This window comes from Athene noctua, chromosome 4 (assembly GCF_965140245.1).
Source record: "Athene noctua chromosome 4, bAthNoc1.hap1.1, whole genome shotgun sequence".
Classification (NCBI taxonomy): Eukaryota; Metazoa; Chordata; class Aves; order Strigiformes; family Strigidae; genus Athene; species Athene noctua.
Window position 1 is genome coordinate 3,146,224 of NC_134040.1, and position 13,236 is coordinate 3,159,459.

General features: G+C 50.0%; 1 protein-coding gene across 1 annotated transcript; it reads left to right on the plus strand.

The window, feature by feature from the left end:
* The first annotated feature begins 1,543 nt into the window (after window positions 1–1,543).
* LOC141959547 (5-hydroxytryptamine receptor 7-like) lies at window positions 1,544–12,716 on the plus strand. Its single transcript, XM_074903697.1, has 3 exons — window positions 1,544–1,656; window positions 2,613–3,175; window positions 10,827–12,716. The coding sequence occupies exons 2-3, from the start codon at window positions 2,667–2,669 to the stop codon at window positions 11,596–11,598; spliced, it is 1,281 nt and encodes a 426-aa protein (XP_074759798.1). The 5' UTR covers window positions 1,544–1,656; window positions 2,613–2,666; the 3' UTR covers window positions 11,599–12,716.
* The last annotated feature ends 520 nt before the right edge of the window (window positions 12,717–13,236 follow it).

Below are 13,236 nucleotides of genomic sequence, written 5' to 3' on the forward strand. Positions count from 1 at the left end.
GAGTCCTTTGTTCCTGCAGCAGGGAGTCCTGCAGATCCTCCTTTCTCTTTGGAAATACTGAGTGTGTTTTTCCACCGAATATTGATGAGTTCAGACTGGCCACTGAAGCAGCCCTTGATCCCCAGGTCAGGCAGGGACTGGGCTTTGCAGGTTGTGGTTCTGTATCAGCCCCAGCCCATCCTGGCATATCATCCCTCTCAAAGGGAAAAAAACCCCAAACACCTGTAATGCAAAAAAAAAAAAAAAACCAAACCAAAACAAACAAAAAAAAAAAAAAAAAGCAGAGCTTCAGCACACCCTGCCCTGGCGAGGAAGCTATTTTAGCCAGCCTCCCACACACGCTGCGATGCTTGAGCAGCAAAGGAGAAACCCTAGTGTTAAGTACAGCCTTAACAGCCCTGTTTTAGCTCGCCGGCACTTTCCTTGCAGATGTACTTTCACAGGGAACATCTGCCCCCAAAAATCTCTTGGGGATGGAGCTGACTCTGACCCGAGGTAATGCAGTGTTCTATGTCTCAGAGATTTAATTATTTATTTTTTTTTTTTTTTCCACGCTGTCCCCGGGAGGGCTGCAGGGTGCCAGGGTGTTTGCCCAGCCCCTGGATGGGTGAGGGAGCTGGGTAGAGGTGCCCATCTTATTCCCGAAGTGCTTACCATGGGGCAGGGCAGCGAGAAACACTTTCCGAGCCTGCAAACAGCCCCTGCGCCTCTCCTGGCTGAACACCCATCACCCCGAGGGGCGCAGGATGGGGCCTGTGCAAGGGGAGAAGCAGCCCCACACTGCCCACCCTGCCCCAGGGAGGGAGCAGACGGGCTGAGCTCCCCGGGGGAACGGCCTTTAGGAGCAACCAAAGCAAGAGATGACTCTGCTCCCTTTCTTTTGCCCAGGGAGGAGCGAACAGCAGCTGTCTGATGCCCTGGGTTGAAGTGCCGGAGCAACACCAGCACCAAAGCACCCATGAAATATTTGGTGGAAACGGAAAGGGATGTGGATCTCTGCATGTTCTTGTCTGGTTTATTTATTCTCCCGGTTTTGATTTTACTCCGATAAGGGAAAGGCTCATCTTTAGCGATCTGCCTCTCCCTGGCTGTTTGATGCTCTTCAGTGCGGAGCTGAATGAATGCGGGACCTCCTACAATCAGGGGGAGTGGAAAAATGCATGGAGCAGGGAATAAATTAGAAAAAAAAAAAAAAAAAAAGGGGGAGGGGGGGAGGGTGCTCTGGGTATAGCCTTTCTCTGTACCCCTGTTCCATCCCCTGTTTGCTGGGTTTCAGGCTGCTCCTCCTGCGCCTGCCTTGCTGCGCTGCACGACCCCGTTCAAAAGCATCTTCCCAACTTCCAGCCTTTCCTTCGAGGTCCTCGCAAGCTCCCACCCCCCACCCATCGCTGCAGGGCTGGGGTGGCTGCAGGACCTGGCCTGCATCCCCCCCCCTCTCAACCCCATCCCCCCTTTCCTCATCTTTGCATCTCCCTGGGGCTCAGAGGGAGCCGGGGACCATCTGGGTCCCTGCCCAGGAGAGGCGAAGGGAGGGCGGTAGGAGGGACCGGCGAGGCTGGGAGGGGAGAAGGATGCTCCGGGGGTGGCTCTTCTCTTTCTCGCCTGCCCGGAGCTCGCAGGGTTTCGCTTGGAGGATGTCTCACCCCCTCGGCACAGGTAACTCTGGGACTCCCATCACCTCAGCCTGGGGTGGGGGGGGGAGAGAGGCTGAAAAGGGGAGGAGGGGGCTGCAATGCTGCTTGGATTTAAACAAAACTCCCTTCGAGGGGAAAAGGGGCTTTGAAACAAAAAGAAGAGGATGCGGGTTGTGCATGATGCTCGGAGTCCTGCGTAGGGGTGAGCCCTGCCTTGAAGTTTCCCTGTTGATGGCTGGGAAATACTGACGGGGTGAATAGCCGGGGGGGGTGGGAGCGCAGTAGCTGCTCCCCGTGTACCTCTACCACGCATGGGGTGGTGATGCTCACAGCACCGGGCACGGGCTGGGGTGCCTGGACTGTGCGTGGTACCCTGGGGGTTCTGCATGCTGTGGATACGCTCCCACCGCAACCCACGCTGTTCTCCCGTGGGTAGGTAACGGTCGCGTGTTGCCCTTCCGTGCCATGTGCATGGATTTACAGTCACGGCTTTGAAGTTTATGTGTTGGCGCACGCAGGAGATGCAGCCGGTGATGCGTGTGCGCGCGTCTGCGGCCGTGACTCGTGTCAGCACATACTCTTCTACCTTCACATGCGGCAATATGGATGTGGTTGCACGGGATTTAAACGGAGGGATGCACAGGAGAAGTGCAAGACCAGCAGCACAGCTCGGCAGTAACGCATAATAACACGGGCGGTTATGATCGGCTGCCGTTAGCTGTCCTTCTGGAAAAGCACGCAGCCGGCCGGGCAGCCGTTCCTTGTGCTCCTTTAAAAGTGGAGACGAGCTTTCTCCGAGCATCCTCCAGCAAACTGTGTGTCTGGAAGCAGACTTGGGAAGCAGCTTCTTGCTGAGCACGTGAGATCCAGCCGCAGCTTTGGGAGGCAAGAGCTGGGGGTGGGGGGGTGTGTGGAAGGGGGGGGATATTTTATTTTCTTAGCCTGTTTGTGAGAAAATGTTCTGGTTTGTCACTGGAGGTGTCGTCGCTGGGAGGAAACTCGTGCCGTTGCCCGCTGCGGTGAGCTCAGAGCATGTTGCTAAGGGTCAGCCCCAGGCGGTTTCTGGATCACCATCTTCTCTTTGTGGAGAACGCAGAGCAGCAGCACCCGGCTCAGAAATCACTCCCGAATCCATTCATGACTGAGGAACCCTCCGTCCCAACCGAGCCAGACCTGCCGTCCTCCAACCTCACCGACACGACGGACTGTGGCGAGGAGATCTTGCTCTATGGGGACACTGAGAAGATCGTCATCGGTGTGGTGCTCTCCATCATCATCCTCATGACCATCGCTGGCAACGGGCTGGTCATCATCTCTGTGTGCATCGTCAAGAAGCTCCGGCAGCCCTCCAACTACCTGGTGGTGTCCCTCGCAGCTGCCGACCTGTCGGTGGCCTTCGCTGTCATGCCCTTCGTGACCATCACAGACCTCGTGGGGGGAGAGTGGCTCTTTGGGAAGGTTTTTTGCAACGTGTTTATCGCCATGGACGTTATGTGTTGCACCGCCTCCATCATGACCTTGTGCATCATCAGCGTGGACAGGTAAGGGAGGACAAGGCACCTGCCACGTGTTTGGGTGGGGTTAATTATAAGGGTGTTTCTGGAGGTTTGAGGGCCACTAGAATCACGTTCCCAGTTGGGTCAGTGCCTCAGCATGCGTTTTCCAGGTGCACGGGGTTGCTGAGGGATTTCTGTAGGAATTAGGTGCCTCAGTCCATTTGGAAGAATTTGGCTTAAGGTCCTTTCTCAAGTAACTTCTCTAAGTTACTCGCTTAGTCCTTCTCCTCTAGGCAGCTGCTTCACACTGTTCTTCCTTGCCTTGAGGAACAGAGCCTAGAGGGTAGATCCATGACCTTCGCTTCTGTGGAAGGAGGCTGGACCATAAAATTATTCAAGAAAAAACACTCCACATGCACTTTGAAAATCCAGGTTAGGGGTCTTCTGGAGCCTCGTTCTATGGGATGCTGATCCCTGGACTCGTGCCTTGGCTAAGGATGCCAGAAACCCTTCCCACCCCATCCCAAGTCCCCAGAAACCCTGGTTTAGCCCAGTGCACACATTTGTGAGGATTTTCTGGCTTCAACACCCACACCTGGGGTCAGGAGGGAAAGGGTAAGCCCATCTGGCAAACTGGCAAGACTCAGGCAAGTCAGCACCTCCATGGGTCTAATTATAGCATCCTGCGTCATTAGGGACATTGCACTGACGAGCCAGTGGGCCAGATCCAGATCTGACACACACGTTGGCTTTCTTGGGGGGTTGGTTTGGGTTTACGCTGGCACCGCTGAGCCGGACTGGTTTGTGCTAAGGAGCTCAGGGAAGGCAGACAGCTGATGGGATGCATGCCTTCAGCTATACCACCTCCCTGGTCACCCTCCCCAGGTGTGAAACCAGGTGACAGTGCAGAAAGGACAGAGAAAATCCTGCTGCTGATGACTGATGTTACCCCCGGCAAGCAAACAAGTCCTGCTCCGAAGCCCTCACCCCCCGCCACCAGCCACTGCTCCCCTACGAGCTGCCCTTTGCCCCATGGCCCTGATCAGCTCAGAGCTGCTGGCTAGAAAACAAAATCACTCCCAGGCCACATGGCAAGGTCCAGCTCTGCTGCTGAACTTGCTTTGTTTTAATAAAAAGCCTGTTCGTTAAAAAAGCAGGAGTGTTCAGAGCTGACAGAAGTCTGTCTCTGTTAGGGGGAAGAGAATAAATGCAGCAATGAAATAATGTCAATGCTTTCTCTTGATGAGCGAGGAGCAGGGAAGCAGCTACACACTAATCAGACTGGCTTTGCTTTAAAAAATTTCAGTGCCTTTTCCTTTTCTCTTTCCTTTTTGAATTTTGTCCCTTTTCTCTTTCCTTTTTGCATTTTTCCCCTTTTCTTTTCCCTTTCTTTCCTTTTCCCTTTCTTTCCTTTTCCCTTTCTTCTTTCCTTTTCCCTTTCTTCTTTCCTTTTCCCTTTCTTCTTTCCTTTTCCCTTTCTTCTTTCCTTTTCCCTTTCTTCTTTCCTTTTCCCTTTCTTCTTTCCTTTTCCCTTTCTTCTTTCCTTTTCCCTTTCTTCTTTCCTTTTCCCTTTCTTCTTTCCTTTTCCCTTTCTTCTTTCCTTTTCCCTTTCTTCTTTCCTTTTCCCTTTCTTCTTTCCTTTTCCCTTTCTTCTTTCCTTTTCCCTTTCTTCTTTCCTTTTCCCTTTCTTCTTTCCTTTTCCCTTTCTTCTTTCCTTTTCCCTTTCTTCTTTCCTTTTCCCTTTCTTCTTTCCTTTTCCCTTTCTTCTTTCCTTTTCCCTTTCTTTCCTTTTCCCTTTCTTCTTCCCTTCTTCTTCCCTTCTTCTTCCCTTCTTCTTCCCTTCTTCCCTTCGTCCCTTCTTCCCTTCGTCCCTTCGTCCCTTCGTCCCTTCGTCCCTTCGTCCCTTCTTCCCTTCCCTTCCCTTCCCTTCCCTTCCCTTCCCTTCCCTTCCCTTCCCTTCCCTTCCCTTCCCTTCCCTTCCCTTCCCTTCCCTTCCCTTCCCTTCCCTTCCCTTCCCCTGGAGAAACACTATTGCAAACATGCACACAAATAGGACAGTCCTTTCACAAAAATCATTGCAGTTTATTCCCCTTGTTCATCACGTCTGTCTCACCCCGTGTCACCACTCCTGTGAGCAGACCAAAATCCAAGGACATCATGCAGACAGCTGCCTGGGGTTGACACTAGTCCATCTGTGCCCGCTGGAATGGGGCTGGGCAGGAGGTTTCTGGTGAGGTGGGGGGGGCCCCACACATGCCAAAGCCAAATCCTGGGTGGTGCTGAGGGCCGTAGGGAGGGCAGTGGGGAATCAGGGTGGACAGGCGTTGCAGCTGAGTAAATCCAAACTTCAGCTTAAATGGGAGCAGCCCTCAGGCTGCTCTAAGTTGCACCTACTGGTCATGCAGCCAGGGAGGATCTGTTTTAACCGGGTGATGCTGGAGGCACTTGTAGGTATACTTTTTCTGTTTTCAGCAAACACCCATCTCTCTGAGGGAGCATCTCTGCCCAGCTCCCCCGGATGAGCTTGGTGGGGCTCATAGGAGCCCAGGAGTGGGGCAGCTTCAGGCTGCAAAACTCATGCTGCCAGTTCTGAGCTGCAGGGAGGGAAAACCATCCCACCCCACAGCGGCCCCGTCCCGTGCCCCATCTCACATGGCTCTCGGACACCAACTCATCTCTAGTACACCTTCTCCAGCTGCTGGCCATGCAAACCCCACTGGTTTGGGTTTTTTTAATTATTATTTTGGGTAGGAAAAGGGAGCAAAGGGAATGATGGAGAGAGCAGGTTGCTTCAGACCTCTCAGTAGAGTGATGGAGGAAAAACCTCTGATACAAGAGGCTGCCACAGAGGCTGAGTCTTCTGACATGGGCTTGTTCTTCTGGGCCGCAGCATCATTGTTTGCTCCCAGACCTTCATCCCCCATCCACCAAATGCCTGATAGGGAAGGCGAGTGGTTAGAGGACAATTGCCCGAAATACATTTCTAGCTGGGAAAAGAGAAGAGCAAAGGTGGTAATTTGAGCAGAAGGAGGGCTGTTAGAGAAGGGAGTGGGCAGTCCTCCCAGCTGTGCCCACCGTGGTCTGGGTGGAAAGAAGATGCTGCAAGTGCAGGGGACTGGTGGACTGAGTGCCTGCTGGGCTTTGAGGAGGGAATGGGAATAATTGGGATGTCCTCTGATGCACAAAGGAGGAGTTGGTGACTGCGGCACTATCCTGCTGCTTTCTGCCTCCGGGGTCCCCAGGAACAGGCTGTGAGTTGTGTGAATTATCCCAGGGCAGGATCTTGAGCATTCTGTAAGTCATCGTTGCTCCACATCATCACCCTCGCTGCTCCCACAAGGCAGTTGATGGAGGTGGATTGAGGGAGAGCATGGATCCAGGACCACGCCTGGATCTCCAAATTTGGGATGGGCAGGATTTTTAGTTTAGCTCCTGATGGAAACATCTCCAAAAGCACACTTTTCAGCTTCTATGCTGATACAAAACAAGCTAAAGCCAAAGCGTAGATGAGTTTGCAGAGAGCCTGAAACACCTTCACCAAAAGAGATGAAATGGTTGTTCATCTCAGTGAGGCATTAGCTGAAATTCCCCACACACACCCCCATGATGATGGCAAGCTGTTCCTCCTGCCCTGCAAGAAAGAAAAGGAACAGCACTGGTGCTCCTCAGAAATATGTCTCCTCTAGTTCTGTCCTGAATGCGAACTTGGTCACTGTTAGACAGCTGCCTGTTCCTGCCAAAGAGGAGGTTGTATTTTATTGATGACTGAAGTGTCCTCATATTCTGGTTAGTTTAGGTATGAAAGATGCTTGATTTGCCCAAGGTGACGACTACTATTAAAATTTAGGCTGCTATTATTGATTATTAATGCAGAGCGCTTTCTCGATTGAAGCCGGTAGAACTAATCTTGTCTGAAGGGAAATTTGATTGATTTTCTTTTAAATCAAAAAAGAAAAATGCTGGAAACATCCGTCTTTCTCTTAGATTTTTCTCACATAAAAGCCTGCCAATGTTATAGGTTCTTTAATGCCACAAACCAAAAACAAAACAACAGAAAAAACCCTTTTGGCTGTTCAGCTTTTGATGAAGCTCTCTGTAAAAACGCCAAACATGACAAAAGAAGCTCCCTAAACCCCACATATCACCTCAGGTTTTCCAAGTGGAGAAAAAAAACCCTCCATCCATTTCCCAGACAGCCCCGCTGGGGCTATCCCAGCTCCCTGGCAAGTATTTTCTACCCAAAATCAGATGATATGATGCAAATTGACATTGTCCTCGGTAAAAAAAAAGATGCCTCACAAGAGTCGGTGGGATGAAACCTGCGCAGCATTTTGCTGGATTGCCTTTCCTGCATCCTTCATCCGAACATGTCCCTGCATTGTATTTCCAGTGAGCTGGGGTGCATCCCTGGGATGCTCCCTCCAACCCTGGCCTGGGGCATGGGCAGACAAAGCCACAGGTAGCTGTAGCCTCCAGCTGCCCTTCACATCCTCCACCTGGAGGGTTCCTCTCCTTCAGCAGGATGGGGCAGGCATAGAATCAGCTTGGGAGTCAGGTAAGGAGCTTAAATTTGGCTTAGAGGAAGCATGGGATTGTGGTAAAACAGTGGGGGTCTGGGAAACCCCAGTTCTGGGCTAGTTTGGATTCGGCCAACCTGTGTGAGCGGAGGTTCATCCTTTCCTAGTTCACCAGCTGCAGAAGGGACACCTTGAAGAGGTTTTGTTTTTCTTTATTATTTAATCCCTGACATAAAGATTTAAAAATTACTGTTGAGTGTAGAATAAATGCTCATCCATGGGGTTGATGGTGGAGCCCAACCTGGGGCCACCATCCGTGACCCACAGTCAGGGCTCGGGCTGCCCAGGAATTGGTGGGAGTGAGGATGTGGAAAGTTTATTGCACAAGGAATGAGTGGCTACACAATCAGCTCTGCACAGCAGTGGTCCTGCAAATCCACACAAACTGCCGGTAAACAGCTGCTCTGGAAACCGGCTTTTGTTACCTGATTATCACTAAACTTGATTAACAATAAGACACACAAGAAAAGAAAAAAAAAAAATAATCAAAGCAAGAGAATTTGATTTGAATTTCATTGCATGTCTGTGCAGTCTCGCCTCCCGCACTGCTGTAAACGCTGGCCTATTTTGAGGTCTTCCCGCTTTCATCAAAATTATAAGCAAAGACCTCAAAACGGCCCCATTTCCTCCAGCAGCGGCTGCACAAGGCACCCAGAGATGAAATGTGTCAGCTTTGCCTGCTTTTTAAATCTTGTCACTGTGCATTTTGCTTGGCTAGCGTGTAAATTCCTTGAAGTTTCAGCAAATCCCAAGCGGATTGGCTTCTAAAGAAAACCCAGTAATAGACTGATAAAGGATATCATACAACCCAGCATATATTAGTTTGCAAAGTTCTTGTCTTGGATATATAGAGAAGTGCTCTAGAGAGGGTGCTGAGTCCGGAGATGTAACAGCAGGGTTTGGTTTTCTCCCAGCCTAGGGGACATCAAGTCTGCTCTCCCTCCAAAGCCCCTTCCTATAGCAGGATGGATATTTGGCAACACCCCTCCAGCCTGCCCCCAGCCACCTCTGAGCCCCGATCTTCCAGCCAGGCTCATCACTTCTTGATGTGCTCGGCCCAGGTAGGAAGGAGTCAGTGGTATCTTTTGGAAGGACAGCACCAAAACCAGCTCTGTGGTACCATGGCCCCATGAGGTGATGGGGTTAAAAAGTCCTTTCCCATGAGGTTGCATTGCCTTTGCATTCATGAACGTCGTCCTGTACCACTGCCGGGTGTCCGAGCAGCGTAGGCGGTCATGGAGAGTTTTGCTTTGTTTTTGTAAGACCAGCTGAAGAAAATACAGAGGAAAACAGGAAAAGAATAACTCAGTGAATGAATTCAAATTCATTTTATCAGGGAGTCAGGGGAGAATACTTCAGGCTTTGAATTTATTTAGCAGTCAGGAGGGGAGGAGGAATTGGATTTTTTAAAATTTTATTTCCACCTTCTTCCAACCTTGGGGGAGGATCTGGAAGAGGGAAATAATCAGGGAAGAAAAAAAAAATCTCCTAATATCTACAATAAGATTGATTGTCAGAATGAAATAATGGCACAGCAGAGGTAAAATTCTCTTCAGAGATTTTCCTTTTTGGCAGAAAAGCCAGTTCTTCCCTTGAACAGCTTTCAGCAAAAACTATCCATACAGCTGCTGCTCCCTGCTACTCTGGACTGACACAGTTTATCCAAGAACAATTAAGAGGTGATGTGATCCTGCCTAAAAATGACGACAAATTCCTGACAGCAGGCAGGTTTGAATCAAAAGGCTGTAACATAAAAGAAATCCATATGACTAGCTAGAGGTTTTTTTCTGGACTGATTGAGACTGAATATCGGGCAGATGTTTTTCAGTGGGAACGTTGGATGACAGTGGCCAGCTCCCTCCTGATTTATTAATTTACAATTGTAATTTACCAACTAACGGTTGACACAATTTCTTAGTCGCACGAACCCTCTCAATCAAGACTGGGGATGGTTCAAAATTACGCCCCGTAGTCTAACCAGGAGCTGAGGGTTGATGCAGTCTCCAGCTCCTTTCAGTCAAGCTAACAAGGTAACTCCTAACCCCAGGCATCAGGATTTGTGAATCTGTGGGTGACCACATGCTTTTGGGATGCCCTACTCAGAGCTCCTCTCATTTCACTCTCAAGGAAGGGCTGGAACCCATCACTTCAGAAGCTATGGGCCGTGCAAGGGAGCAGACTACTCCAGCTCTTTGTCTCTCTCCTCTCTTGGTTTCCAGAGGTCATCTCCAGCAGACGTTGCAGGAACCTGTAGGTTTGTCCAAATATTTCAGGCTGGATGGAGAGGGATGGGGTGTGCTGCTGACAGCGACGTCTCCAAAGGGTGCCAGTGCTGCAAGATGCACACACACAGATTCCATTGGCTGAAAGAGGGTTGGAGTCTGTCAGTCTTAAGCCACAGCCCACCACCCAATCACTAGCTTTGCTTTCCGTGCCCATCCAGACACATCATTAAGTCTTCCCAAAGGCAGGACGGCTCCTTGCTCACACTCTGCCGCAGGGGCATCTCAGCTGCAGGTTGTATTTCTTCCCAAGCTGCCTGGATAAATAAGAGAAGGGTGTTGTCCTTCCCACCACCCATTAAACACTGGTATGAGTCTATTCATTTCATCAGGAGTCAGTCCTAACGTAGCCTTGTGCAAGTATTACTCTGTGGATCACCCACCCCACTCCTGGGTATTTCCTGGGGAAGGCAACAGTCTGGAGTGAGTTACATGCCACAGCTGGAAGTTGTTGCACGTTCTCTGTCCAAACCAGTTCTGGTAGAAAACTAAGCTTTTTAAAACATTTTTATTCCCCAGGAAACCATGTGGAGGTCAGACTGCACTCAGCAGTTAAATGACATCTCATGTCATGCATGGGGTGGTTGCAAGAAAGAAGGGGGGGGTAGTTGAAACAGGGTGTTTAGGCAAGAGAGCTGAAGGGGTGTGAAATGTGTTTCACAAAAGATACTGCAGCTGCAAGTCCCTGGGTACGTTTTCATTTGGCAAATTCATTTCTTGCCCCTTGCCAGGGCTAAAATCCTGCTGTGATGGAGCATTAAAGGCTGAAAACAACCCAACAGCACTCGCACCTTGCAACCTTCCTAACCCTTTGCAACACCTCTTTTTTTTTTCCAGGTATCTGGGGATCACTCGGCCACTGACGTACCCCGTGAGACAAAACGGGAAGCTGATGGCCAAGATGGTTTTCATTGTTTGGCTCCTGTCTGCCTCCATCACTCTTCCTCCGCTTTTTGGCTGGGCCAAGAATGTCACCGTGGAAAGAGTCTGTCTCATCAGCCAGGACTTTGGGTACACAGTCTACTCCACGGGGGTTGCCTTCTACATCCCCATGGCGGTCATGCTCGTCATGTACAGCCGGATCTACAAAGCCGCCAAGGTCAGCGCCGAGAAGCACCGCTTCATGAACTTCCCCAAGCACTACGAAGAGGAGGGTGTCTACTGCCTGGAGGCCTCCAGCCGGAGCCACCACAGCTCCAAGCGTACCAAAGCGGTGGAGGAATGCGCCACGCTCTCCAAACTGCTCCGGCAAGACCGAAAGAATATTTCCATCTTCAAAAGGGAGCAGAAAGCAGCCAGGACCCTCGGCATTATCGTGGGGGCGTTCACGTTTTGCTGGCTTCCGTTCTTCCTGATGTCAACGGCTCGGCCTTTCATCTGCGGCATCCGCTGCAGCTGCATGCCCCTGCGGCTGGAGAGGACTCTGCTCTGGCTGGGATACACCAACTCCCTCATCAACCCCTTGATTTATGCTTTCTTTAACCGAGACTTGAGGACTACTTTCTGGAACCTTCTGAGGTGCAGGTACAGGAACATCAACAGGAGGCTCTCTGCCGCCAGCATGCACGAGGCCCTGAAAGCCACAGAGAGGCAGGAATGCATCCTGTAGAGCTGTGTCCTCTCGCTCAGTGCCTGACCAACGGGCTCCTGCCTCTCCATTTCAGGTTCCTTGCTTCTCTTGCCTCTCGGGGTTGGCAGAAACCATGCGTGCCGTTGTCCCCCCTGCCAGACATCACCGCTGAGAGAGACACCCCTTCCCCTCACCCCGGGAGGAGCTGTGGTTCTCCTCGCCTCGGGAACAAGTGGGCAGCCCTTCCTTCTCACCATGGTCCAGGTGGGAAGCTGAAAAGCCATGAGCAAGACCGGGGGGGTTCAAGGTCTACCACCAACTGTGGGCAAGTCACAACACCTTTCTGTGCCTCAGTTTCCCCATCTGTTAAAAAAAAAAAAAAAAAAAAAAGGAAAAGAAACCCTCCCAGCAAACAAAAGTAAAAACTAAAAACTTGATAAGACTGTGGCTCTCCACCTTCAAAAAGGGCTCTAAGGTCTGTGGAGGCCACACAATATACTATGTAAAGATGTCATTGGCTGCACTTCTCTATTGAATATGAAGCAGCTATAGGCTCCGTTGTAGATCCAAGCACTCATGCCATCCCAGCTTATATGAACTCCTTCCACCGATGAAATTGCGTTTTACACACTGAGCTCATGTCCAGGTTTGCACGTCAGAGCAGTGATACCAATGACCCCGTTTCCCCTCATGCTGCAGCACTTGAAAGAGGCACGCTTGCAGAATGAAACACAAATGAACATAAAGTTTCCGTTCTGGTTGGATAGGAAAGTCCAACGGCCTCCTCATCAGGGCAATGACCAGTGAGCAAAGACAGTTATGTTTATTGGGTTGTACCATAATTCATTCTCAGAGAAGTGATGTGTGTTCATAATTTGTGGCTAATTGACTCCATAAAAGCACGCTTTAGTTGACAACAGAAAAAAAAATATATAATTTCTCTGACAGCTTTACAGTGCTTCAGTATGATGTCCAGCAAGCTTGAAAAAAAAAAAAATACACTAAATAATGTATCTTTTTTTTAAAAAAAAAAAAAAAATATATATAGTCTGGTTTCCTTATTTTTGTGTAGATTCTTTGGTCACTTTGACTTTAAAACATCCCTTTACTTTTACGTGGTGTTGAGACTCATCTTCCTGCAGTCCTCTTTGCTCCTGACCAACCTTATTACATCAACCTTCCTTTGCAGCCCCATAAACCCTTGCCCACTTTTAGATGATGCCTGCTCCATGGGGTCCGTTGTTTGAATATCTACTATCCGGGTTTTCTTGTCAAAACTAGACTGTTCAGAGGCTCAGGAAAGGGGTTCACAGCCCTCCCTCCACTACAGATTTTCATTATCAAGCAAGAGTATATGAGTGGTGGTAGTCCCATCTCTTGCAACACCACACGGTACGATGCCTCCACACATAGCTGAGTTGGCTGTTGGATGTCTTGGCTGACTGATGGCATGATTTAGCTTAGTAATCAAGATTTCTCCAGTTAAATCATTTGTGGTCTCACTTCTCCTCTTTTTAATAGACATTTCTATCCTGTTTTCATTTTACACTTTTTTCTAGAGATGCCCCAAAATGTCTCCAGTTTAGACTGGTTATTCGCAGCAGGGAAACGGGCTCAAGCCCACTGGGAATGTCCCAAGGGACTGAGAGGTTCAGCATGGGAACAGCAATGTGTCCA

Excerpts from the sequence above, each read along its gene's own strand:
- LOC141959547 (XM_074903697.1), top strand. The coding sequence starts at position 2,667 with ATGTTGCTAAGGGTCAGCCCCAGGCGGTTTCTGGATCACCATCTTCTC. Across the intron at positions 3,176-10,826 it reads TGCATCATCAGCGTGGACAG|GTATCTGGGGATCACTCGGC; the intron begins GTAAGGGAGGAC and ends TTTTTTTTCCAG.